We start from the raw sequence: 26,129 nt of genomic DNA on the forward strand, positions 1-26,129 counted from the left end.
ATTATGTCCTACAAAAGATAAATATATGGTTATGCTATGAAGAGTAAAGTGAAGGAAGAGGCCTTTCAATATAAAATATATATATATCCAAGCGAGGTATGTCAATATTATGGGGTTGGTAAATGATAATACAATGCCACGTAGTGATAGTTTTAAATATATATGTAAGTGAAGTCCTATGTTTCCTAGTGGGGTAAGGGGCAGATGTATTATACATCTGTTTCACTGATTGATTTTCTTTAGGAACAAGTAAGTGATCAGCCTTGTGTTCTGCCAGATAATATTTTTTTCTTCGTCTCCCCCGGCAATCGAACACAGGAACCTCGTCAACCACTGTTGTACCAAGGAGGCGGTCTTTATAAAATATGAATGATTAAAATTTTACAGAAACTATTTTATCTAAACCATTATTTTTTCGATCGATATCTGCACTGTGTCTTCACGATACTTACAAGAAATGATACTTTGAAGTAGTATTTACAGTTACATATTTCTGTAATCGCCAACATTATACATATTATAATATCTAGGAAACGAATGGTGGTGAAAATTGTTTAGAATTTTCTAAATGAATTTTGCCTGCCTATTGCTAATTAATAACAATACCTAAAATAACTTTTAGTTAGTCGTTACATTAAATCAAAGATAAAAAAAAACCTCGCCTGCGAATTTAATGTGGTATTAGTCGCGTAATGTCATGAATATGGAAAAAACTTGAATGGTCATACTTAGAGCCAGCGCGCACGAGCAACTTTGTCTCCGCAACTATTTTGTCTCTCCACCCATGGGCTAGTATGAAAGTGCGCGCACGTAGTGACGCAACTCCCCATACAAATTGATGGGAGAGACAAAATAGTTGCGGAGACAAAGTTGCTCGTGCGCGCTAGCTCTTACTTCCTATGAGTTCCTACCAATAGAGAAATATCTATGATGATATGAGATAATAATTCATCGCTAAATAACTTTATACTTATCACTTGATAGCTAAATTACTTTTAGAACATGACATTAAAATATATTATGTTAGTAGTATAGTAGTGCAACTTCAAAATTATAAAAGCGAAAAGCTATGTAATCGTATTACACTATCTCAAAATTTTTAACTTTTAATAAAATTATAAAAATGCGTGCATGAAATAGTTAAATTAAATTTCAGGTAAGTAAGTACATACATGTTATATACATTCACGCTTTTGTCGGATTTAAAATATATAACTAAACCTTTTCCTGTCCTGTATAACAGGGAAGTTATAAAGGCATCAGGAAGGTCTATAATCTATATACACGACATAGAGTTAATTCTTAATGTTGCCTTTGAATTTTAATTAAAAGTATTAATAACACGGTAATAAAATTAATAACAACACTTTCTATAATTTAAAAGGATGGCGGTTATAGTGACCGTTGTTCGATACATCGCGATTATTATTTATTTGTTACCTAGGTAAAAAGGTACTTTCTTTTAAACATTTCTAATTTTATACAGAAAAATCGCAGTCAGAATTATTTTTTTAATTAATTTAAGAACTTTTTTTCAACATATAATTAGTAGTTACTAATATGTATAATGTACCTACTCATAAAATTCTTCAAGGTCACCTATCCAGAGACCTCAACAAAAAAATTGATTACAAGATAATATACATATTAACACTACAATGATAAGTTATCACTATTTTGCATATGGCCTCCTGACACAGATAGTCATTTTGGTTTTTTATTTTTTTCCGAAAACATGCAAAGGTTAAGATACAAGCGTCATATTTTGTGTAATTACTAATTACAATATTACATGAACAACAAAAACTTAATTTCATTTATTATTGAATGTATTTGTAGTTATTATTGTAAGTTTTGCTAATCTTGAGGATAATGCACACTACAAATACTTGAAACTGTTTGTTTAAAATAAATGTTTGTTGAAAACCATTAACAACAATTATAAATAACAAGTTTTTATTATGTACCCAGTCACATATTATAGAAAACAAGTAAATTACAATAATTCAAGTACTTCCAACCATATTTTACATAATATTAATAATTTTACGAAAAGCAAGCACAGCACAAATCCTCTTACAAAATCAAAATAGAATAATCTAAACTAAAATGTCACTAATTACCTTATTGCTCATATCTATTAGGACATTTAAAGTAATCTTTTATGCAGTTTTCATGGAAAACCATGGAAAAAGAGATTAATGCTAAATACACCATAATTATGTATTGCTAAAAACATCATAAACATTAGCACCTAACAATTTCAATTTATCATTTAAAGTAAGTTGCTGTGTTAACAAGTCTGGAATGTTGGTATTGCCCTTGCATGTATTTTTTGTGATCAACTCATTCACAACTGGCAGTAGTTTTACAAAATGCATGTCAACTTTATTCACATCAATAAAAGGTTCCCCTTGAGTCCCAAGTTTCATGGCTCCATTTGTGACAACATGCCCGTCACTGACTTCTAAATGGTTTTTGGACGTTGGCACCCATTTTGTGACAAATAAATTTGCAATTTCATCAATAACTGATGAAAAACTCCTACTAACAGAGGACATTGTGATAGAGGTCACCTCATCACTCTCCAATACATCCATAGTTTCCTTTACAATGGTGTCAAATTTAGCTTCATTTATTTCTGTATGATCAACCAGATAGTGAACCATCTTTTTAATAGGATCTCCTTCAGTTGTATCAGTACATAGTATAGTTTGAATAGACCAAAACACTTGCTCTACTTCCTGCAAAGTGATCTTCTTTTTTAAGGATATTGGATCTACCACTCGTTTAACAGCCTTTTCAATTTGCTTCACTAAGTCTTCTACACCAGGTCCAACAAAGTGATGGCATAAAGATAAGTATTTCGCTTGTAAATTACCATCTATGAGAGGCTCAACTTCCAGCACTGAGTCTCTATAGAGATACCCACCAATGATGTTAAGCTGTACTCGTAAAGTTACTTGTAGAATAGAAAGAGCATAAACTAACACACAAATACGCGTAAATATCATAACTTTCATTTGTTCCCATAGTGCTAGTTTATTTTCTGGATTGTCATGTAATTTTTGTACAATTTCTTCTGTATTTAATATGCTTAAAATATTTTCCGATACAATCTTTGAAAGTGAAAGAATTGTTTGGTTGCAGGTACGTTCGGTGCTTTCAAAATGTTGTTTCTTTCTTGTCATTTCAAAGAACTTCTTTGCCTCTTTTTCTTGCCATTCTCTTAACTTCTTCTGTGCATAACTCAAAAGGAAATAAATAGATCCAAATACTGCCCCAGTTACAATAAACTTCCTTCTATGACGATGTAAAAAATTTTTGATGCTTGAAAACATTTTAACAAATTCTCTACAACCAGTTATTAATTATATGTTACTGAAATTCTAAAGGGGAATCAGATCGGTATTTTGTTGTGTTCATAAGACGTTTAGTTATGAAAGTAGTAGCATCAATGAATCTTTCAACACAGTTCATAATGCATACTTCTGTTTTCGAGTCCAATCGGTTTGAGGGCTTTCCCATGCAAGTGTCCCAGCATGTATCAGTGAGACCGTGGACTAATACCTGAAATTACGTATGCGATATTTTAAAGTTTCGAATAAAAATATTTCATTCTAAAAAATCGAAACAACAAGGTACATTACGAGAAGATTTACATAAAGTGCAAAGGTCAAGTATTGTAGAGTCAATACATATAATATTATATTATGTACGATTGTTTGTAGTTTATCAAACGAGGAAAAGATTGCATTCTAAACTATTATGTATCTATAAAGTGAACAAACATCAATTTTTCGAAAATTTACCTGGAATCGTTGCTTTTGCGTTTCGGTCAATATAAACCTTTCTAATTGAGGATCACCTACTTCAATATCGTTCATAATCAAGATATATTACCAGGTTAATTTCCTTTGTAGTGTACGACAATAAATTAAGAGGACAAAAAATTATTTTTTGGACATTTACGATTCGACCGTTTTGACTTGACGTTTATAATAATTGATCGCCGTTTAGCCACAGACTGTTGAAATTTATTCAATTGACTACAGATTATAAACAATAAACATATTGTATGTTCATGGGGTCACAGCTTAATGATCTAAGGGTCACCAGGTCAGGATTGTTTTTGAAAGAATGAATCATTTATATAAGCACTAAGCATAGATAGACCAGTTTTTAACGCATAATATACTAACGATTAATCACAATCTATAATATAAAAATGAATCGCAAAATGTGTTGGTAAGCGCATAACTCGAGAACGGGTGGACCGATTTCGATAATTCTTTTTTTATTATATTCCTTGAAGTACCAGGATGGTTCTTATGTAGAGAAAACATAAATATGTACCACGGGCGAAGCCGGGGCGGACCGCTAGTTAGTCAATAAACTTGACTCATTTGATTTTTGAATACTTATAAGAATAGTCCTATATTTTAAAGGATGATTTTTGTCAGCAGGGGCTGAGTACTGCACCTCCTAAAACACTCATAATCTTCATTATCTGATTACTTACTAAGTAAAGAAGGTAAATTTTTCGTTAAATTTGCTTTATGCTCTCTGTCCTGACGATCCTGACACTTGACAGTGACACCGACTCTGTGACACATTGTATGCTCAATTCAATTCTGCTAATCATTACAGATATTTTGACTTTTATTCGGCAAAATTTTAAACATTATTTGATCTAAGATCTAAGTGAATTGTGTTTATTTTTTAATTGAACCTGAACACCAGATACTTGAATCACGATGATTGGAGAGAGAGCAGAGAGAGATCACTGGATGTGGCTAAAAAAAGTCGACTTAAATGGTTATACTCTTATAGTTCCAAGTGTTGCTGTTGGAAATGTGGGACAACTCGCGTGCGATATATTAATTTCTTCCTTGGGAATGGACAAAATTGTAAGAATATATACACCGGCACAGTTTCCAGTTATTGGGTGCAATCCTTACGATATCAATTCTACTGTCTTATCGACTTCATGTGAAGTGTATAGAGCATCATCACCCAAATTAATTGTTTTACAAATGAAGGCGCCTCTGGTATTCAAATATGCACAAGGGTTTCTGGAAAATATAGTAAAACAGTTCCTTAGAAAAAATATAAAAGATATGATAATATTGACAAGCAGCTACGCTCATGAAAGAAGGTATATAATGACATCGCCTTTTAGATACATCGTTTATCCTTACACACACTATAAAACACAAATTGTGAAGAATAATATGATTGACCATGACCATCAAATAGAAAATGAAATAAGAATATTTGGTGGAGGATTTGCACCAATGCTTTTCAGTATTTGCAAAGAAAAGTCTCTGCCTTGTTTTTTGTTATATAAATATTGTTCAGAAGGAGACAACATTCCTGATGCTATAGAAATGGTCAAAAAACTTCATGAGCTCATTGAAATTTTTGATAAAGATAAAGATATTTCCGAACAGATGATTCAACCAGAATCTTGGAAGCATTTATTCGGCAGGCCACCTCCACAAGATATCTATTAATTTCAAGTTAAATATAAGAAATAGTTTAGATCTTCTCTGATGATAGAATACAAAATTAAAATGGCATTTCCTTGTTACATTTAATCAGTTCTATAACTGTAAGGAACAAAAAAATGTTGTGTGGTTTTATGAAACCACGGTAAAAGTGAAACTGTTCGAACGGTTCCGAACACTGCTTTGTGTAGCGCATGTCGCGTGACGGTCGGCTGCCGAGTAGGTATACCTACTCGGCAGCCGCGATACACGCGACATGCGCTACGCAGACCAAAATGTTTGAGACGATGTAATACAAGTTTCACTTTAAAAATTACAATTTAAGTGTATTATGTATATAATGATATCTATTCAATAAATTATTCAGATGGTTTGTTTGTTTTAATTGATGTTTAAAAGGATCTTTTTTATTGACAATTTTCCGAGTTTATATTAATTTGAGTTAATAAAAATACAAAATAAGCAGCTTCATCATATTAGAGTGATCTCATATTAATTATGTGTGAGTGTCAACATTCTGCATTTTTTTCATTATTTAGCATGACTCGAATAGAAATATGTACATTATAATGGGCAGAGTATTGCCATCAATTAATAGTAATTAAATGAAACAATGTGTTCTAATATTCCCTGTCACTCACCTATTAATTAAGTCGCTGCCGTAATTTAGTTGCTCAGTTAGAATTTTAATATTTCAAATAGGTTAATCATAACTCACTTTTAGTATGCTCGATCTATATTTTATTATGCACAATATTAGTTGCTTGTCTGTTATTTGTCGCTTACTCAAATTTATACCGCTCAAGTTATTAAAAGAGTAGATAGGTATCTCATCTTCAGTCGCTCACTTTTTTTTGCACTCGTTTTATTTTTCCCTTAATTTATAAATCACACACACACACACACATAGGTATTTACCAAGATTTTTTATTACTTAGGTATGTGTTGTGTCTGACGCTGTATATCACGTTGATTATAGAAAAGATTTATTTATTTCGATTAGGTATTCTGATTATTTATATTGAATCTCGAATCTATATTACGCCATCGATTAACAAAACGACAAGACAAATATAACAAGGATAACTAAACACTAGCTCTGAGGGCGCCAATAAATTGCCTCTTATCGCTCAAAGGCAATAACATCTTTATGGCATGACAGTATAAAAGTGTAATTTATAAAAAAGACCGTTAACAAGTTAAGGGTGACTCTAAATCTTAAGCACGTCTAAAGTAGATATGAGACGATTATGTAGGCTTTTATTTTACTGGATGTTTACTGGAGCTAACTGTGTAACTTTTAAACACTTTACTTTTTTCGTAGACTGTTATTTTATATTATTTTGGTTGGTAATTACGGTCTTTATAATATAGAAAAACTAGATTTCCGCCCGCGGCTTCGCCCGCGTTTGCAAAGGAAAACCCGCATAGTTCCCGTTCCCGTGGGATTTCCGGGATAAAAACTATCCTATGTGTTAATCCAAGTTACACTTTATATGTGTGCTAAATTTCATTGTAATCGGTTCAGTAGTTTTTACGTGAAAGAGTAACAAACATCCATACATCCATACATCCTTACAAATTTTCGACATTATAATATACTAGATTTCCGCCCGCGGCTTCGCCCGCATTTTCAAAGGAAAACCCGCATAGTTCCCGTTCCCGTGGGATTTCCGGGATAAAAACTATCCTATGTGTTAATCCAAGTTACACTTTATATGTGTGCTAAATTTCATTGTAATCGGTTCAGTAGTTTTTACGTGAAAGAGTAACAAACATCCATACATCCATACATCCTTACAAATTTTCGACATTATAATATACTAGATTTCCGCCCGCGGCTTCGCCCGCATTTTCAAAGGAAAACCCGCATAGTTCCCGTTCCCGTGGGATTTCCGGGATAAAAGCTATCCTATGTGTTAATCCAAGTTACCCTCTATATGTGTGCTAAATTTCATTGTAATCGGTTCAGTAGTTTTTACTTTTTACGTGAAAGAGTAAACAAACATCCATATGTACATCCATACATCCATACATCCATACAAACTTTCGCCTTTATAATAGTACTAGCGGTCCGCCCCGGCTTCGCCCGTGGTACATATTTACGTTTTCTCTACATAAAAACCATCCTCGTACTTCAAGGAATATAATAAAAAAAGAATTATCGAAATCGGTTCAGCCGTTCTCGAGTTATGCGCTTACCAACACATTTTGCGATTCATTTTTATATATAAGAAGAAGATTAAGATAAGATAGGTATTAGAATATTAGATATAATATTTTCTTTGTGCGTCCCTTTATTCGGATAACTATTTAAGTCCCTTAATTTTACATTTCCGAAGTGAAAACTAGTTTTAATAGGTATGTACTATGTATATTGTACAGGTTAAAGGGAATTATTCGGGTTTTCCTTTGATTATGCGAGCATGTATGCGATAATGCGAGTGAAACCGTGGGCGTACCTATAGTAATTTGTCAACAAAATCATTTTTATGTTCTAGATATATATTATGTACTTATAAGGAATTTATTTTTTATATTACCTAATTGATAAATCATACCTTATTCATTGATACATTTTTTTGTGTAGGTATTTCGTTGTTGTTCTGAAATCTGAAGTAAAAGTTGGTTAATTATAACTTGAGGTGGGAGTCTGGAGGAGGTGTAGGTTGATTTTAATCAATTGCAATTATTTTAATATAAAACATACCTACCCACTTAAATATGATTGTGGCTCTAAGTTGTGGCTCGATGCTGAAAATAGTTTATAAGCATTTACCTACATTGATGACATTATTATTATGCGCAACGTGGGAATTGTGAATGTGTAATAAATTGGCTCTGATTCATAATTTATTAAAGCCGCTTTTTGTATATTGTAGGTACATCCGTGATCCGATTGCTATCAAATCGTATAAATGTCAATCATTGACTCTTATATTACTCTCTACTCTTTTTAAACGTATTATGTACATATTTGCAAATTAATGCGCTTCCTAATAGTCATTTATTATTCTTACAGACATTAGCTAACGTAACAATCAGTAACAATAAAAGATCTAATAAAACTTAGACAATTAAACGAACAATAATAACGAGCTAAAATACCTAAACTGACTTCCAGCACATTAGTCTGGTTTAGGTACCGTCATATCCTCCAACATTGCCCGCTTTTCACAGTGTTTTGATCATATACAAGAAAAAATAAAATATGGACAGAATTGATGCTGTTATTTGAGTAGGGAATTGAATTTAGAATGAATAGATATACTTGAAATAATCATATTCTTAATAGTTTCTCTAAAAATAAGGAAGAAAGAGGTTGGCGAAGTAAGGTGGAAAAGTATACAACTTTGCCCACCTTTAATATTTCAGTCATTTTAAGACTTACGTAGCTGTTTTTAAGAGACAAAGTACAAGACAAGGCAAAGATGCCGAATCTCTTACAAAAAATGATCCAAAATAAGTAGATCTTCATTAAATTGTATGGGCAAAGTTAGGTGTAATTTTCTCACAATCTTCATACAAAAATCTTTAGGGTTTAGGGTTGTCACAAAAAAATCAACTAGGTAAAGGATGAAAAAATTAAGTTTAATAAAATATGTAGGTGGGTAACAACTAACAAGTAGGTAGGTACACATGCAATAATATTGCGTTCGTACTGTTTCTAGGTATATCTTTAAAATGAAACTGAAATTATGAATATTTATGTACCTATACGTAACTTCTACTAAACATTTAAAAAGTACCTAGGTAGGCATACATACTCGTACAATCCTACCTAGGTACCTAAAAGAAATAACATGCTGTGTACTTAATTTATACCTAAAAAAATTACCTTGCTACCTATTTGAGAAGTCTGTTAAAAATGTGTCAGCCCTAGCACCTCAAAACGATTGGGCAATGTTGGGATAGGTCACACTACGTTTATTAACCTAACATTGCCCAGCGACAAAACTCCTATAATACTACGTATTTTTGCTTGGAAATAACAAATAACCTCCTTTTTTATATTCTAGTTTAATAAATAATAAGAAATATTCACGTATTCTAATTGATTCCCAGTGATCAGAGACAAGTTTTTTTAGAAAAATTTGGCACCACCAAAACACCCTCTTCTTTGTCGACATGTAGCAGCAGACTGATTGACGTTATACATGTGCTATCTAATGAGTGTTGCGAGAAAAGACTTTAATTTTCTACCAAAAAATAAAACAAGTCTTAAATGTCATGCTACTCCACATAAACACTCGGGAAAGTTAAAATTTCTATTTGGGCAAAGTTAGGCTGGAAAGGCAATGTTGGAGGATATGACGGTACACTATGGTTTTGTTAACCCTATAATTTGTATTTAGATCTAATATTACGCGTCTATTTTATGATTATATAACTCGGAACATATGTGTGGTGGTTAAAAGATATATATGATATTTCATAACCATTATAGGCTGTACAACACAAATCCGATCACGCTGAATGAATATTAATGCGAGGGGAAGTGGACCAGGCGGATTACGCGCCCTGCCTCCCAATTGATTTGTATAATATTATCTTTATGCTGGAGTATGTGTGAAAGTATTTTATGTGTTTCATCTTTGCTGGAACTCTGCTTATAGGCCTATCGATTAGTGTAGTAACTAGTAAGTATATTATGTATTAGTATAGGTACGTATATGCAAAGAAAATAAAAAAGTTACCTATTACAGGTTAATTATGTTGATCAATGACTTTTTTATGGACATTGCATTGGTATCGTAACTGCAAAAAGTATGATGTTTTAAAATTCATTTACTAAAAGGTACGCTGCATGTAGATATAATTGGGTATACGCCGTCGTATGTTCGAACTATATAGGCCCATATATCTGAATTACATGTTACAAAGTGCCATCATCAATTATTTTGTCGAAGGATTTATGCATCGCTAGTGACAAATATGAAAGGCAGGAGTGATGTAAGTAGCGAGGGGGTTCGACAAACACATTTTTATGCCCATATAAGTATAGGTAGTTACGAACGAAAACGTTTAAATAGATAATACGATTCATTCCATAATCTATACCTATATTTTCTTCAGTAAACTTCACATAAAACATTCGCTTTAAATATATACTCCTCTAGTGATTTATAGATACTCATACTGTCTAATGATGTTCAAACAGTAGAAATCTTAATATATATAAATCTCGTGTCACAATGTTTGTCCGCAATGGACTCCTAAACCACTTAAGCGATTATAATAAAATTCGCACACCATGTGCAGTTCGCACCAACTTGAGAGATAGGATAGTTTAAACATGTAGGTACCACGGGCGAAGCCGGGGCGGACCACTAGTAATTAGTATAAAAAACTTACTTCCACAAATCATCTTAAATGTATAGGCTTTATGGGACGTAAATTAAATAAATTCTTATCAGGTAGAAACAATTATTATGACTTAGCATTTTATCTTTTTTTTAGTGTAGATATCGTATTCACTAAATGGATGTTTATATATGGACTAAAATCGTACATTTGTAGGTAAGCTAAGTTGTCATTTATCAGACAGATAAGAGTATAAATTTTTCATGATAAGCATAGTTTTGTTTTGTTTTGTTTTGTTTTGCTTTGTACCTAATATTGCATTAACAAAATTTCCCATATCGCATCCTTATCAGCACGAAACGTACATTTCAGAAGAAAGGTAAGGTTTCGTTAGTACAGCATCTGTGAAGCCTATTCTGTTAATTGCATTAGGTTGGAGCTCTGAGCCAACTCCGTCGCTTGATTAAACCGTTTTCACATTGATTACGACTCCATTACGTTTTAAACCCATCCTCACTTCTATTTCGTGGAATTACTTTTTTAACGAAGCTGCTTTGTATCCAAATCGGCGTAATTTAAATATGATCGTCTGCTTGTAATAGCTACAAACGATATTGTGTTATCAGATGTAATTTTTATACGAAATTAAACATAAGCAATAAGCATCCCCGAGGTTCAACGTTGGAAGTGAAAGCTAACAATGGTTTTCAAGTTTTTATTTCTCATAATTGAAATGATGCCAGTACCTACAGCTGCTGTTTGAATGTTGAATGCCGTTGTTTGTTATGAAAACTCGCAGATGTTTACAAATAAACAGACAAGTGTTTCTTCGTTTTCTACACAAAATAATACAGATGAATTGAATTATTTATTTTATCAACTGTACATTTTTATATGGCTTTTCCGTTTTTGTAATGTGCTTTTATATAACTTTACTAAATTGATAGTGATTTAGGCATCTAATGTTACGGAATTACATAGGTACTATAAAGATAAATATGCAGTAGATACATTTTCCCTCAAATGCTAGATACTTATTGGAACAGCATTTATTATAAAGAACGAAATTTAACAATTATGTACACCGTAATAACTTTTTTAATTTTGGTAAACAAGGACCAATTCCCAAGTTGAATACTATAATTAATGATTATCCTTATATCAATTTGATGATATGAAGAGCAAAACATATTGATAGAATTTGTAGGACAATGCATATTTTTCGGAATAATTCTTTTATAAAATTATGGGTATGTTGCAACGCGCCTTGTCACATTCTAAAAGGCTATATGAATAATCATATTTTTACATAAAATATGACGGTGCATTTAAATCAAACGAACATAGAGCTAGAGCTAGAGCAAGAGCATTCTTTTGTGATCTTTTTGTGTAAACGAAAACTCGTATTCAGTGTTATTCTGCAGTATTAGAACATTGCATAGAATCTTTTCGAACGCACTAAGAACAAAGTACCTAAAATCTCATCTTGTTGTGAAACGTAACAAACAGATAAAAGCGCATATACCTATAGTTTACTTTAGAATTTATAATGTTATTACGACAAGACAGACTCGAGGATAATAAGGATTAAGCGCCGTATTCAAAAATCGGTTCATAACACAAACATTGCCATATTTTATGTCTTGTTAAAGATGTTTTTGATCTTTGATATACCTACTGTTGTTGCCCATGTTTATGCTTGACTTGTACTATTTACTTATTCGTTTACGTTTACTGAATACCTTTAAGATCCTGACAGTAAAAATATACCTACATAGCAAGTGATGAATTATATATATTACGAAATCAAATGTTCATTTGATTTTAAATATAAAAACTATAATTTAGTCCTATTTCTGTTATGTTATTAGCAACAACAAACACATTTTGAAATAAGTATATAAGTACATATTTAAATTTAAATATCCTCAGTTTCAGTTGTATAATTCCATTCTTCATTAATCTAACGAATAAAATTTTAACATTATGTAACTCGAGTAAACTTGTCTCCGAGTTTCACCCCCTGGGGCGAATATTTTCGTTCTTGCAACTTAGTTTGCTCACCAAAAACTGTAATGGATTCCATACACGCTGTTCCTACGTCGTGAGCCATACAATTTAGAGTTACAAAAGTTAAAAGCGTTTATTTTAAAATATTAGGATAAAGTCATTAAACATTAAACGTAAATTATTATTTAACTTGAAGTGATTTTAGTTTACTAGTTGTAACATACTAAGACTTAAAAGTAAAATTCAACATTATTATTCGAAATCCTTGCTAGAGAAGCCAACTTGGATTCAATGTTATATCGAAAATGAAGTTTTGTTTCCGTAATAATACGATTTCTGAGAAAATCAATTTTCATTCAATACGATTCCCATCCCGCTGAATCCTTAAATATACGCTTATTATTCATGTTAAAATTATTAAGGCACAAATGATGTTACCTACATAAGTCATAACACCATAGGATGTTAATGAACGCCATCAACTAATACATTTGTGGATGAATAACATACGAATAGCGGGGGCATTTGGATACGGAGATTGCCAATTAATGTTACGTGCCTCCCTCTCCCCCTCCTCTAATTCCGATATCCCAGATACCTTTCCTGAGATTTATTTGCCCTCTGAATGTATTGCACCTATTTGTAAATAATTACTTCTTTTCATTCGATGAGCGTCTTTCCGCAATGCGGAGTTTTATCTTGGTGAAAGATTCCTTTTGAAATAGTCATGGATATTGCCGAGATTTATCTAGTGCTATTATTAAGCATCACTTTGTTAGAAGAAAAACGATTTTCTGTAAAAGCATGCGATAGAACTGCGGGGAGATGTTGTTAAGGTTGTTGGGTTATTTCCCACATTCATACATAAGGCTATAGATATACAATATCGTGGCTGAATATATCTTAAAAATTAAATATTGATAAAGTCAATTTTACCTTCATTTTATGGATTATATTTAAAGTGTAAATCAAATTTTTTTCTTAATCATACACTGACACTGTATTTATTATACAAAAATTAATTTTAAACAAAAATATGACTTCCAAAAGATTGTAATATTATATAATTATATATGATATCACATCATATTTAATACTATTTATATAACATGTAAATGGATTATCCAAATAACAACACCACATTATTATTAAGCCACATTAATCGCTTTCGGATAATGATTATCAATTACATACCTCAAACGTATTCATGGACTGGACACGTTTAACAACCACAATTTGAATATTGGACTTGTAAAATTGACACAAGGCTACATGATTATCATATATTTTTTTTTTAATTGAGTATGCAATAATTAAACAAAAAGAAGAAACGTGTGAAAATATTAATTAAATATTAATAATTTGATAACATTTTTACTATCAAATGTTTGTGGTTTGATATTTTTATCAGCAAACCACAATTATTTTGATTTTAAAATTTAAATAGTAATGAATAGAATTACCAAAAGCTCTTGCTGTCATTCGATGCTGGCTTACATACAGTACATACCGCCTCTCGGGGCTACGGCAGTCGTCTACGCGACGTAGCCGCAAGCGCTACGCTGCTTCGTAGCAGAATTGCCAACACGTGGACAAATTCAGCGAGTTTATTAATTATTAACTTCAAGACTGTAGTTAAGTGAGATTGTTGCTAAATTATTAATGTGTCAAATTTCAATCTACACACATAGATTAATTATTTAAGTTAATTATAAAGTGTATCGTATGTAAGTCTATGCATCAAAATTAATTTGATAAAAATTTAATCGGTTTTATTTTTATTGCAAAAATGTAAACATACATTGCCTGTAAAATCATATAAGGATATTAATTTATAAGACGTTATTTTATACATTCAATTTATATTAATAAAACTTCGTATTTGTTTCAGTCCTTCATCTTAATGAAAATATATTGATACTATTGATCGTTAAACATAGTTTGATGAATTGATGATATTGAACGATATAATGACAATGTATTCATCGATGTGGTTCTTGAGTATTCTGATTCTTCTAATTGTTGACACGAGGACTGGAGCTTTGCCACATGCAGGTAATTATTATTATAGTTAAATTAAATATCTGTCCACAATAAGGTTTTTAACCTTAGCAGAGATGTCTGTATTGTTTAAAGTTCATGAATTGATATTCAAACTTCAAGTTTGTTGAGATTCAAGATATTCTTATTTATTAATAGAGAATTTAATTAGTATATTAGCGACAATTATGACGATTTTCTCCGTTTTGACCTTACTTATAATAAACTCTCTGTAGAGGATACTTTTTATTAAATACTTATCTTGATAATAATTATAGAAGTTTTAAAATACATATTTATATCAGCGTATAGCTAAATAACAAGACAAAGGACAGAAAATCTAATACTGGCGTAGCAAAAACGAAAAAGTATTTACTAATAATTAATATATAGATACTCTAGTTTCACACCGCACTTGGTCATTTTCAAACCCGTTTTTAAACAGCACAAAAATTATATCCTTATTTTCGATTTAGGAAATTGTGGAAGAGATATATAATCTGCATCTGTACCTACCTAATATATATGCATTATTCTATTATAATTCGCCGTGTCTAGCATCATAAATTTTTTATGCTACAGCTTTATGTGCATTAAGTATTAAAAAGCTATATTACAGTTAACCTCATAAGGTAAAAAGATATAGGTCAATAAATTTTATAAGTCATATTTTTTCCATAAAGTTTTGCTGATTTTACCTTTTGTAATGGATACGGTCGCCTCAACTTAAGTCCATAGTTTGACACTCGAGAATCGGTAGTAGGATCTTGTAATTCAAGAGGTTTTGATTTTGTATTAATTATTACATTTATTTGATGTTGAATGCGTGTTTTTTTCGATTTATTACAATATTAGTTCATATCGCTTTCTTTTTTACACCATAATTACCATTTATGGTGTAAATTTTCACGATCTTTATTACAAAAAAATCACCGAATTAAAATTCGGATGATTTTTTGTTTATTTTTTTTATTTCATGCATTTAATGCCTGATATAAAATAAAATTTAATAGGCTTTTTTTTGAAATGATAAATAAAAATTACGCAAATTAAATTCATTGGAAGGCATTCCCCTTTATAAGTCTTTGCAACATAATCATGTCCTTTCCTTTGTACTATTACTGTTCTCAATATCTGGATAATGGTAGATCTACAAGTTACGTTACGAGGTTCGAAACTACGTTTCAGGTAACTTATACAACCCCTCTGTGGGTTAGGATCGTCCTAAATTGATGTTAAGGCATTAGAACTCTTAATTAGTTAACTTACTTTAAGTGGCTATATTATTTTAATGCAACCACAACGCCGTAACTACTAACTGTAAAGTAGAAGATATTTATTTTACGTTTATGAGACTTAAATTTGTGTAGGTATATAATTTCAGTGTTCTATTTTATCTTTTAAATACTATAATTGCTTAAAACAAAGTAGGTATAGGTGTAACGATGATAATATAAGTTGTTGACTATCCATTTAAAAAAAAAACAACTTGCAAATAACACAATGTCGTCATAACTTTTTTCCAAAAGTACATTTACTATGGAATTAATTCTGAAAATTGCTAACGACTATTAGTCGTAAGCTTAAAAAATATTCAATAAAAATTCCCCAATTATTCAAAGCGTTGGAGTAAAGATTGAAGAGACGGAATAATTTATTTCGGTTTAATAATTCAAAGGTTCCAGACAACAAACGAGATTGTTATGTTGATTTTAAGATATAAAAAGTTTAGGTCTAAATTCAAATGTAAGGGTACGCATCGGGGTATATATAAATGATGATTGAATTTTTTATGGCTTGTTGAGAAGATGAAAATAGATATAAAATAAATTAATTTTATCAAAAGCATCTATAACCACTATCTTACATAGGAAATAAAATAAAAATATTTTTAACATAATTAAATGTCGATAACGGTTGCCTGATAACGGTTGCCTGTTATAATAACTTAAGTATACTTATTTTTCTAATCAAAACTTGAAAATACAAATATGTAATGCAAATAAACGACGAAATTCAATCAAATCAAAAGATTCTGAATTAATAACTTTTCTGTATTTCTGGGTATAATTTTATAAAATCCCATTGGATATACATTATACATATTGTGTAACATGTAACATCGTGTTTCAAAGTCAATATGAGAAATTGTTTGTTCATTCTTTAACGTAACTATGCGTGAATACTCCGAGCTTTTGTAATCTTCCTCCCAAGAGACTCGTTTGCTTTCCTGTCTGTTTCATATTCCACATTTATGTTTATTTATTTTATTTATTCAAAGTAGAATGTTTAGAATGTACTGTGTATATTTAAAAACATGTATATGTAAACCTTAAACGTCTTTAAAGTGTAACTTGTCTATTCTCGTAATATTTGGAAGATTTACATTTTAATAAAACGTTTTCCGCAAACAGTGTCTAAATATGAGTCGAAAATAGCTTGACTGTAGTCCAAACACGTTCCTCCAGTTTAGGGTCGAGCTCGAAGAAAATAAAAATAGGTGGTACGTGCAGATTAAACAACTAAAAAGTCCGCTTAACGGCGCAATATGTAATTTATATCCTATACTTGCTTGCTTGTGTAATTGTTTGTTGTTCTTTTACTGAAATTATTGTTGAGTTCTTGCTTTATAATTTTAAATTTAATTAATAAGATCATTCAAGGTATTGCTATAATTATTACGGTAATAATGTTATCAGGAAGGTTAATTATTGTTTTCTTTAAAAACTTAGTTTTCGTAATAAACATCGTTTCAAGAGCTTATCATTCGTATTGACTAAATTAATCTATGAATAATGTAATAAACCTGAGCCCAACGAACCATTCTTAATTATTATTCTAAATTATTAAAAAGGACACCATAAATAATTCATAGACCTTAAAATTTCTTCGTATTTCCGCGAAATACTTGACTAATATCCATTTTATAAATAATGATCGTCTAAGGAAATAAATCATGATCGTAGAAATATAACGCTTTAGCAAATTTAAATAGAATATTAATTTCAAATACATACATATCTTTGTTAAAAATACCAAGAGAATATATTTGGGACTCGGATGTACCTATGTATTCTCTTTTTTTATAGAAAAAACAAACAAAATTACATTTTCCTTAATAAAATTAGCATTTTTAATCGGATTAGAGTACACCAACCATTGAGAGGGTGCGGTCCATTCGAATGGAAACATCGCTTTTGCTTCGATCCTATTAATGACTACTACATTCAGATAACTAATACTATTTGTTAACTATATATTCAGATGTTGAGAGCCGTCACTGTCATCAATGCAACTCTACAAATTGCGACCAGCTGCAAACTGTCCAATGTTTGCCGGATCAGCCACACTGTGTCACTATTGCTACAGCACCTTGTGAGTATTATTATAATTTATAATACTTATTAAACTATAATTCAAATATAATATTCAGAACATTTTATGGTACGAGTCAAATTGTCGTTTCTGTTAATTGATTCACGTTCTTCCTATACAAAGCGTGTACGTTTAAAAATTCAGTTAGATAATTTAAATTTTCATTTTGAATAATATGATGGGTTGATTTGAAATTGCTTTTCAAGTACGTTAGGTCATAATATAAGCATAGTTCCATTAAAACTTAGTGTTAAATAAGTAATCAATTCAAACTTATACTAATAATTGGTACAATGTTAATTAATCGTATATTTTTGTTACAGACTTCACGATATCTCTCTCTTGTGGGAGCGCACAAGAGTCCACCTGTATATTAGAACACAAAGCTGAACAATTTCAGCTGACCTGCATATGCGATGACAATCTCTGCAATGCGCCCTACAATCAACGGCTACGGAACGAACTACTCAATTTTTCAACGAACTTTCCGGCAAACAGCAGTGCCAAATTGACAGAAACATTTTTAAAACTCTCAACTTTCTCCAACGTTAGTAACGAAGCACTTTATGAAAAGCTTACTGCAAACACTACTTTAACAACACCGATCCCTACAACGATTTCTACACCCGTAGTAGTTGCAAAATTGGCATCCAATAAAAACTCTTCAGTAGGCGCTGAAATATTGAAAGGCAATATTTCGGTGGAATTACTTCCCAGAGCTGAGGCTTTAAAGCACGAAGCCACAGTTCCACCGGATGATGATGAAGATGAAAGTGAAGGAAGCGGAACGTCAGTCGATGAGTCCAAGGCTAACGAGCACGCCGCACCGGCTGCACCCAGCTCCTATCTCCCAGCTAATGGTAACAGTGCACAAACTCTCATATTCAATAGCTTCCTCTTTATAACCTCACTTTGTCTGCACTCCAAATTGTAATTTAATACTCTAAGAGTAAAGCATCCAGAGAATTTATCGGTATTGTTGACCTGCGTAAGGGAACAAATAAATTATATTCGTGTATTTTCATTATTTACTTTAGAATTATTTAAAATGTCCAATGAACGCAAGTTATACACGTATGCAGAGAAAAATGTTTATTGCAATAAGTTAAAAGCATTTTACAAAGGTAGGTAATACGAATTTTACGAGCCAAGTTATTCACTGTAGACCTTCGCGAAAATTTAACTTTTCTCCTGAGAGCTATGAGCGTGACACTTAAACCGCTCCACACTTTTGCGAGGCATTTAAATATAAAATGAAACATTGGTATATTATTTATAATATTATAATATGATTATAAAAATAAATAACTGAATGATTGAATAGTTATTCGTTTATATACTTAAAAAAATGTAGACTATTCACTCATATTATATTAGTGCCAAACACTTTATAAAATAGTTTTAGGAGTAAAATATATATAAGTATAATTAATAAATTAGATATACGGTTAATATAGAATAATCATGGTTCTTAATATTCAAAGAATAATTTGTATATAAGTTCAATTTAATCGCTCTATTGTCATGTTAGGTTTATGGTTTTTTTTGCATAAGTATTTGTAATAACAAATAATAAGTTCATTGATATTTAGTAAAATTACGGATTTTAAAAATTTACCCACCAGACTTCACGATAAGTGATTAAAGTTCAATAGATCTTAACTCCCAATACAATAAAACAACCTGATTGATTTCTACTACCTATGTTGTTGTAAAAAATAATCAAAAACTTAGATATTGTACCGATCTAACATCAAAGATGATGTGTAATTTATAGTTTATTATACTTACTTAAAAAATCGCTCAATACGTGTCGTTTCGCAAATGAAAGAAAATTTCAAATGAGTAGTAGAACAGCTCATTTACCTATTTGTATAAAAATTGTACATTTATAAAAATAAATATAATTACTTCGGAATGCACTGAACTCAAGCTGTTATTATACTCCGTTGTAGAGTTTGTCAATTATACTGTCCTTTTCTCAACAGTCATAATTATACCTAAAAGTCCTAAAACCCATAATGTAATTTATACAAATATAAATATTAAAATTATATGAGTTTTTTATTAATGCTGTCCTTTTTGTACTATTTAATTATTTATAATACTTATGCATTTCAATGATCACAAAATAAAACAAAATTATAAATATGTATTATAAAAGTTGGATTGGATGTTATTTTTCATTTATCTTTATGCAGATATTTCAGTTTGTGTTATAAATAATGTCTTTATTTCTTTCCGCAACGTATTCGTTAAATTTATTTTATTTTTGTTCAGTTCTCAATGTAGACTCTTCTCTAATTAAAGATATTGGTATCAAATATACTAAATAAATAAGCAATATACAGTCGTGAGAAGCGATCAAAGCCCGTTCAAGTGGCTGAGCTATCTCAGTAAGCCGGGAGTGCCCTCGACTGCTTTTTTAATACTCAAAGCGCTCCATACCTATTGTTTCTTCATAGTGTGTGACTCGACAATCTATAAAATTCCAACTCAATAAATATTTCAAAGATCTTCAACTTACTTGTTTTGCCTTTTATATTGAATGGAATAGTCATATTTCATACTAAATATAAGGGAGTGTTTGATGTTATTTTTTTTGATATTTCTTGTTTTATTTTTAAAAAGTTATTATTGTCATTTTAGTACTTTCAATGCCAGTTTAAAGTTCTTTTTATATCTGTTATAGTTACGGAATAATCACCTGTGCACACTTAACGATTACACCCTGTATAATTATTTAGATACGATTTAGTGTTAAGAAATAAAGCACTTTTTATTTCAATAAACAATTTATGCTAAAATAACGTAAAAGTTAAGGATTTGCTCATTTTTAGCAAGTTGTTTAATTATACTTTTACACAACAATGCACACCGAAATTTTTAATTATTAAAGTTTGCTTTAATTGTTTACTTGAGAGAAATGGTGACAATTTTTCCGACCTTCCTCTTTGACAATCACCCTGGCGCGTATATCAAAGAGAAGTAATTTTAAACTCCATGATTAAAAACGATGTTCATTTTGTATGAAGGGACTCGAATCGGTATTCCAGCTTCATTCAAATTTAATCAAAATAGGCTCAATCTCTTAACCTGAAAATTTAATGCGTTAGTTAAATATTCATACTGATACAAAATGAGACGTTGACATCAAACTAAACCTTCATATTTTTATTGGGTTATTATAAAATATTCTGCAGCTTTATGATAATAGAACATAAAAATAATTATTCCATTTACAAAACGAGGCGAGATACCTAAGATCTCATATAACTTAAAGCTCTTTAAAATATAAATTAATTTATCTTAGTTGTGATAAATTACTAAGTTCTCATTTCATATACTTTTGCAGGTATTAAATCTGTAGCGTTGTATCATATAACTGCCTCAATGTGGATTGTATTATGAGAGGTATTTAATTATATAAAGAGGGAAGGAGATTTTGTCTGAATACCGCTATCGCAAGATTTTATAGAGTAAGTGAACGCGGGAAATGTTGAGGGTTTTAACAGATTCACTCACATACATTTTCGACGAACATTTATGCCAAAAGTAGAATTTAATTTAGTCCGTGGATTGAAATTCCAAGTTACTCTCGTAAATGAAGGTATAGTTTCGAAAACGGTATTTTGTTTAGTAGGTACTATGTTAATAGATACATATAAATAGCATACCTGTTGAAGTGAAAACTTCTTTAGCGGCGTTGAGCACTTTTTCTGTAATGGGTATAAAATCTTAAACTCGCGTCAGGACACGTGACCTGATCGAAAAAGCGTAAGACGGATACCATTCCAAAATATTAAACATGCTCAACGTTAATAATCAAGTTTTCACTTCTGCCGGCACTCCCGGAGTGCAACCCGTCTTTTTTTATTGCGATTAGTACCTAATGTTCAATATCGTTAAAAATAACATAAGAGCTTCTTTATATTATATAACGATGTAGTAATGGCAAACGATAAGAAAAACCATAATAATAACGAGGAGGAAAAAATGTAGGAGGTAAAATATGAAGACCCTGGATATCGAAAGTTTTTGGTGATTTGCAATTATTCATAATATTTTTAGGTGAAAAGTAACAGCTGGGTTATAAAAAAGCAACACTTATCACAAAGACATTTGTACGGTTTCCCTTTGCTATAAAATTGATATGATTATATATAAAAAAATGTTTATCCAACAGTGCTTTTGGAAAATCTAATCGTTACAACAAATATATTCAAAAGCTGTTATTTACAACTCTTTCCTTATAGGAATGGGTTAAGTGTGCCTCAATTATTGATTGTTGAAGCCTATACGAGCTTTTTGTTTTTCACTATAGATACGGAGACCAAAATGTTATGTTGTTATAATTGATAAAATTAAGTTTTATAATATATGTGTGCTTTTTCATTTTCAAACAAAAAAGACACTATACATATTATTAAAAACTAATAACGTTTTAGTATCATCTTTGTAGAAGTAACACAAACGAATATAGGTTCATAATAAAATGCTATCTTATACATCAAAGGAAATTCAAATAACCTTTTATTAAAAGTCAATTACTTTTAGTAAAAGCTTTAGTAAATTAATTTATTTTGGCGATAATTTATAACATAACAAGTTTTATTCAATTTTCAAATCTTCATTTTAAAGGTTAAAATGAAGGTTATATATATAGGTTTGGTTTATATATAAATATACGCAGTAAGATACATACTTAGTAAATATAAATATTTGTAAAATTTAAAAGTCTAGGGATTGTTCATGACTGTTTTATTAGCTGGTTGCTGAGAAAACTCAAAAGTAATTAACAAAAACAAATTTCAGAATGTAATATTTGTTAGTCAACTGTTTCCAATTAGTTTTATTCTTATTGTGTGCTATGTGCATGTTAATTATAAGAAAGGCAAGTAAGTATTTAAAATCATATGTATAGTACAGATTGAAAATACTCATTTTTTTTGCTCTCTTTTAAATACATAAGTATAATCGTAAAGTTTTTAAGTAAAGTAAATGTATTAAAAAAATAGTATGTAACTAATTATAGGGTCAATAAATGTGTAACTTACCCTTAAATAAACAAATGGACTCGAAAGAAATGTGTACCAACATTTTATCCTTTGTAGTATATTATGATATAGTTTGTACATTATTGTATTAAGAAAGCGACGTTTGTAACGTAAAATGTATTTTTAGGCTGCGGCGAAGCGGGTGTTTGTTCACATCAACCCTACAATAAAACCGCTACAAGTTGTAGACAGGGTTTTGTGCCCCTCGGCGTCTGCAGATGAAACTGACTGATGTAATAATACCCTCGTAAACGAACTGATGCTGTGCGGTAATGGAATAGTCGTAAAAGAGCAAAAACTATGCTTAGACACTAGTGTACGAAGTGCTGTTGGGATTTATTTTTTATTCCAGTAGGGTTAATCTTATTCGATATCGTTTGATCCCTCTATTTGAATTAATGTACCTTGTCTCTATTCTTATATAAAGTTAAAATTTTAGTACAGTTTAGTATTTACAGTAGGTAATGTAAGGTACAAGACATTATTTTTAACTTAGTTAAATATTTATAACCCTACAAATATGTTATTTATGCGGGTTTTACCAACCCTTAAACGGAAGGTCCTAAAACTAAGTACTGAAAGGGGTTTATTATCTTACAAATGAGCTCTCATCTCATACATCCGGACATTAACTATCCGCAGTTTTACATTTTCTTTCTGTCCTTTATTACTACGTAATGGACAACGGGTTGGTTAATGTTTACTGAAATATATGTTTTCATATAGTGATACTTTTTAATGAAAATGGATAGGTGCGTCATGCATTTTTAATCTTATTTAAGTATGAATTTATTTACGCTGGAAAATCGACTAGATGAGCTTGCAAAAATCTAAATAGAGTTTTCACTTTTCAGTTTATTTCCACATTGAACACATCACCACTGTTTCAATTGGTGAGGAAAACACCGCAACGAAAGCGGTTTCTCTCTTGTGTTTATCGGAATTGGAATTTTTTTATAGCAATCTAGAATTTTTCAATTGTATCAGGGTCAGTCAGCTGGAATACACCTTGTATTCCAGCTGACTTAGTATAAAATTATAATTAGCAGATTGTTTGTGTTTTAATAAGCTGCATCTCTGTCTACGCCTGCAGGCACACTTGACGGAAATAATATTGTTGTTTAATTGAGCATTTAACGGTAATAACGGGCCAATTAGTAAAACAGCTTCCTTATATTTCAGCTCTTTAGAAGTAAGAGATACGTAAAGGAGCCATAATGCCCATCAAAGAGCAATATTGTATTATTATTTTTGTTTGGTGTTATCTATATAGGCTATCATTAATCTATTAAGAACAGGCAAATAAAATAGATGTTTTTCTTTGAAATGGCGTTTTAAATACTGCACCCTTAATAATTTTGATGCTGTTGACCTACAAATCGGTGTCCACTCGCCATTCGCTGCCAACAACGTTTATATAAGTATATTAAGTATTTATACATTATGTTCTTTCTTTTCTCTTGGAATTTACTACGAAGACATAAGTAGAGAATTTACGATAATTTTAATTTCCTTCAGATTCAGATCTATCGAAATTTTATTATGAATCCTCTTTAATCAGTGAAAGTTGCATATTGGATTTCTTCGATTGTCATTGGTCATTCCTAATTAATGTATTTTTTTTCTCACTATCCTTCGACCACGGTTAAACTTTTTTTTCGTGAGCATTAAGTATTCAATAACAAGGTTGGTAAGTAGCTCTGTGTGTCCTGGAAATGGTATAACGGCGGATCAAGTGAACTAATAAGGTTGAAAATTGTATAATGAAATTTCTTTCTTCACGTTTTCTTAATTTACCTACTTTATAAAGTTACAGGAATGAACATCGGTGGTGTTCATGACGTTGATGCATTTTTATAATATGCTTTATTATTCTCGTTGCATTTAATACATTCTTATCATGGAAAAATAAATTAAACTCTTGCATTTTATTTATTTCATTTACATTTGAAAATATTAGTTCCTTTATATCCATTTTAATGTCAAAAATCATCCCATTTCATTTTTATATTTTACTCCATGCCTATTTTAAAACATCACTTATACCTAACTACCTTACAATACACATAATAAACTAGAATTTAGTTATCACGCTATTTTCATAAATATAAGGTAAGTAGTTTAAAAAACCCGAATAAACCTTTAAATACAGTTTTATGAAATTGAGATATACATATTATGACGACGTCTCTCAAACGGTCCCTTTTACGCGCCTTTCAAACCGTTATATTCATCGCTTCAAAAACACGAAATTAAATTCGCCTCTCTTTGAAAAGAGGCTATATCTTTCTATCATTAAAATTTAAAACATTTTAAACCGAACGGTTAAAAATGTAAGCGCACAAAGGCTTTAAAATGGGTCAAGTTAACTTTCATAACCGAGACAAATGTTTCATAAAGAACTCGGAGAATTCTCTGCTCAAGGGACGGTTCGCCAGATTGTGGGGTTGGTAGCGGTCAACTGCGCTAAAACTTTAGCTCGCATACCGACGGTTTTCGATCGAAAATAAGTGTTCCTATCGTGACATGCACGAACTTTGTTTTATTCAAAAATAGCAAACATATTTTTAAATCGGTACTGGTTAATAAAAGGGCCAAATAGATATCATGGAATTTATCTGTTGTGAAATATATAGTTTACGATTTATTTCTAGAGATCTTCGTTTTATAAGTTATTGCTATTCTAAGTTCTAAAGGCGATTTATCAAAGTATTTCTATAAAATTACATAGTTATTCTGCAGGGAACGGATGTCTGGCCATTTATCCATCATAATACCCTAATGTCTTCACAAAAGAGGCCAAGGCTCTAACATAAAGGAATTGTATTTAAGA

General features: G+C 30.9%; 3 protein-coding genes across 3 annotated transcripts; 2 read left to right on the forward strand and 1 right to left on the reverse strand.

Annotated features, from left to right (window-relative positions):
* Positions 1 to 1,939: 1,939 nt before the first annotated feature.
* Pex3 (peroxisomal biogenesis factor 3) lies at positions 1,940 to 4,019 on the reverse strand. Its single transcript, XM_089708157.1, has 2 exons — positions 3,813 to 4,019; positions 1,940 to 3,570 (listed from the first exon to the last, which is right to left on the reverse strand). Exon 2 carries the CDS (start codon positions 3,339 to 3,341, stop codon positions 2,220 to 2,222), a length of 1,122 nt encoding a protein of 373 aa, XP_089564283.1. The 5' UTR covers positions 3,342 to 3,570; positions 3,813 to 4,019; the 3' UTR covers positions 1,940 to 2,219.
* Positions 4,020 to 4,627: 608 nt separating this feature from the next.
* LOC149479460 (proteasome assembly chaperone 2) lies at positions 4,628 to 5,881 on the forward strand. Its single transcript, XM_089708176.1, has one exon. The coding sequence runs from the start codon at positions 4,758 to 4,760 to the stop codon at positions 5,514 to 5,516; it is 759 nt and encodes a 252-aa protein (XP_089564302.1). The 5' UTR covers positions 4,628 to 4,757; the 3' UTR covers positions 5,517 to 5,881.
* Positions 5,882 to 14,346: 8,465 nt separating this feature from the next.
* Positions 14,347 to 20,261, forward strand: LOC149479461 (uncharacterized). The gene is made up of 4 exons (XM_089707905.1): positions 14,347 to 14,551; positions 14,716 to 14,879; positions 18,129 to 18,239; positions 18,563 to 20,261. Exons 2-4 carry the CDS (start codon positions 14,777 to 14,779, stop codon positions 19,171 to 19,173), a joined length of 825 nt encoding a protein of 274 aa, XP_089564031.1. The 5' UTR covers positions 14,347 to 14,551; positions 14,716 to 14,776; the 3' UTR covers positions 19,174 to 20,261.
* The last annotated feature ends 5,868 nt before the right edge of the window (positions 20,262 to 26,129 follow it).

Source organism: Colias philodice, chromosome 20 (assembly GCF_061535455.1).
Source record: "Colias philodice isolate Cphi_HAF_F1 chromosome 20, ilColPhil1 Martin Lab GWU primary, whole genome shotgun sequence".
NCBI lineage: Eukaryota > Metazoa > Arthropoda > Insecta > Lepidoptera > Pieridae > Colias > Colias philodice.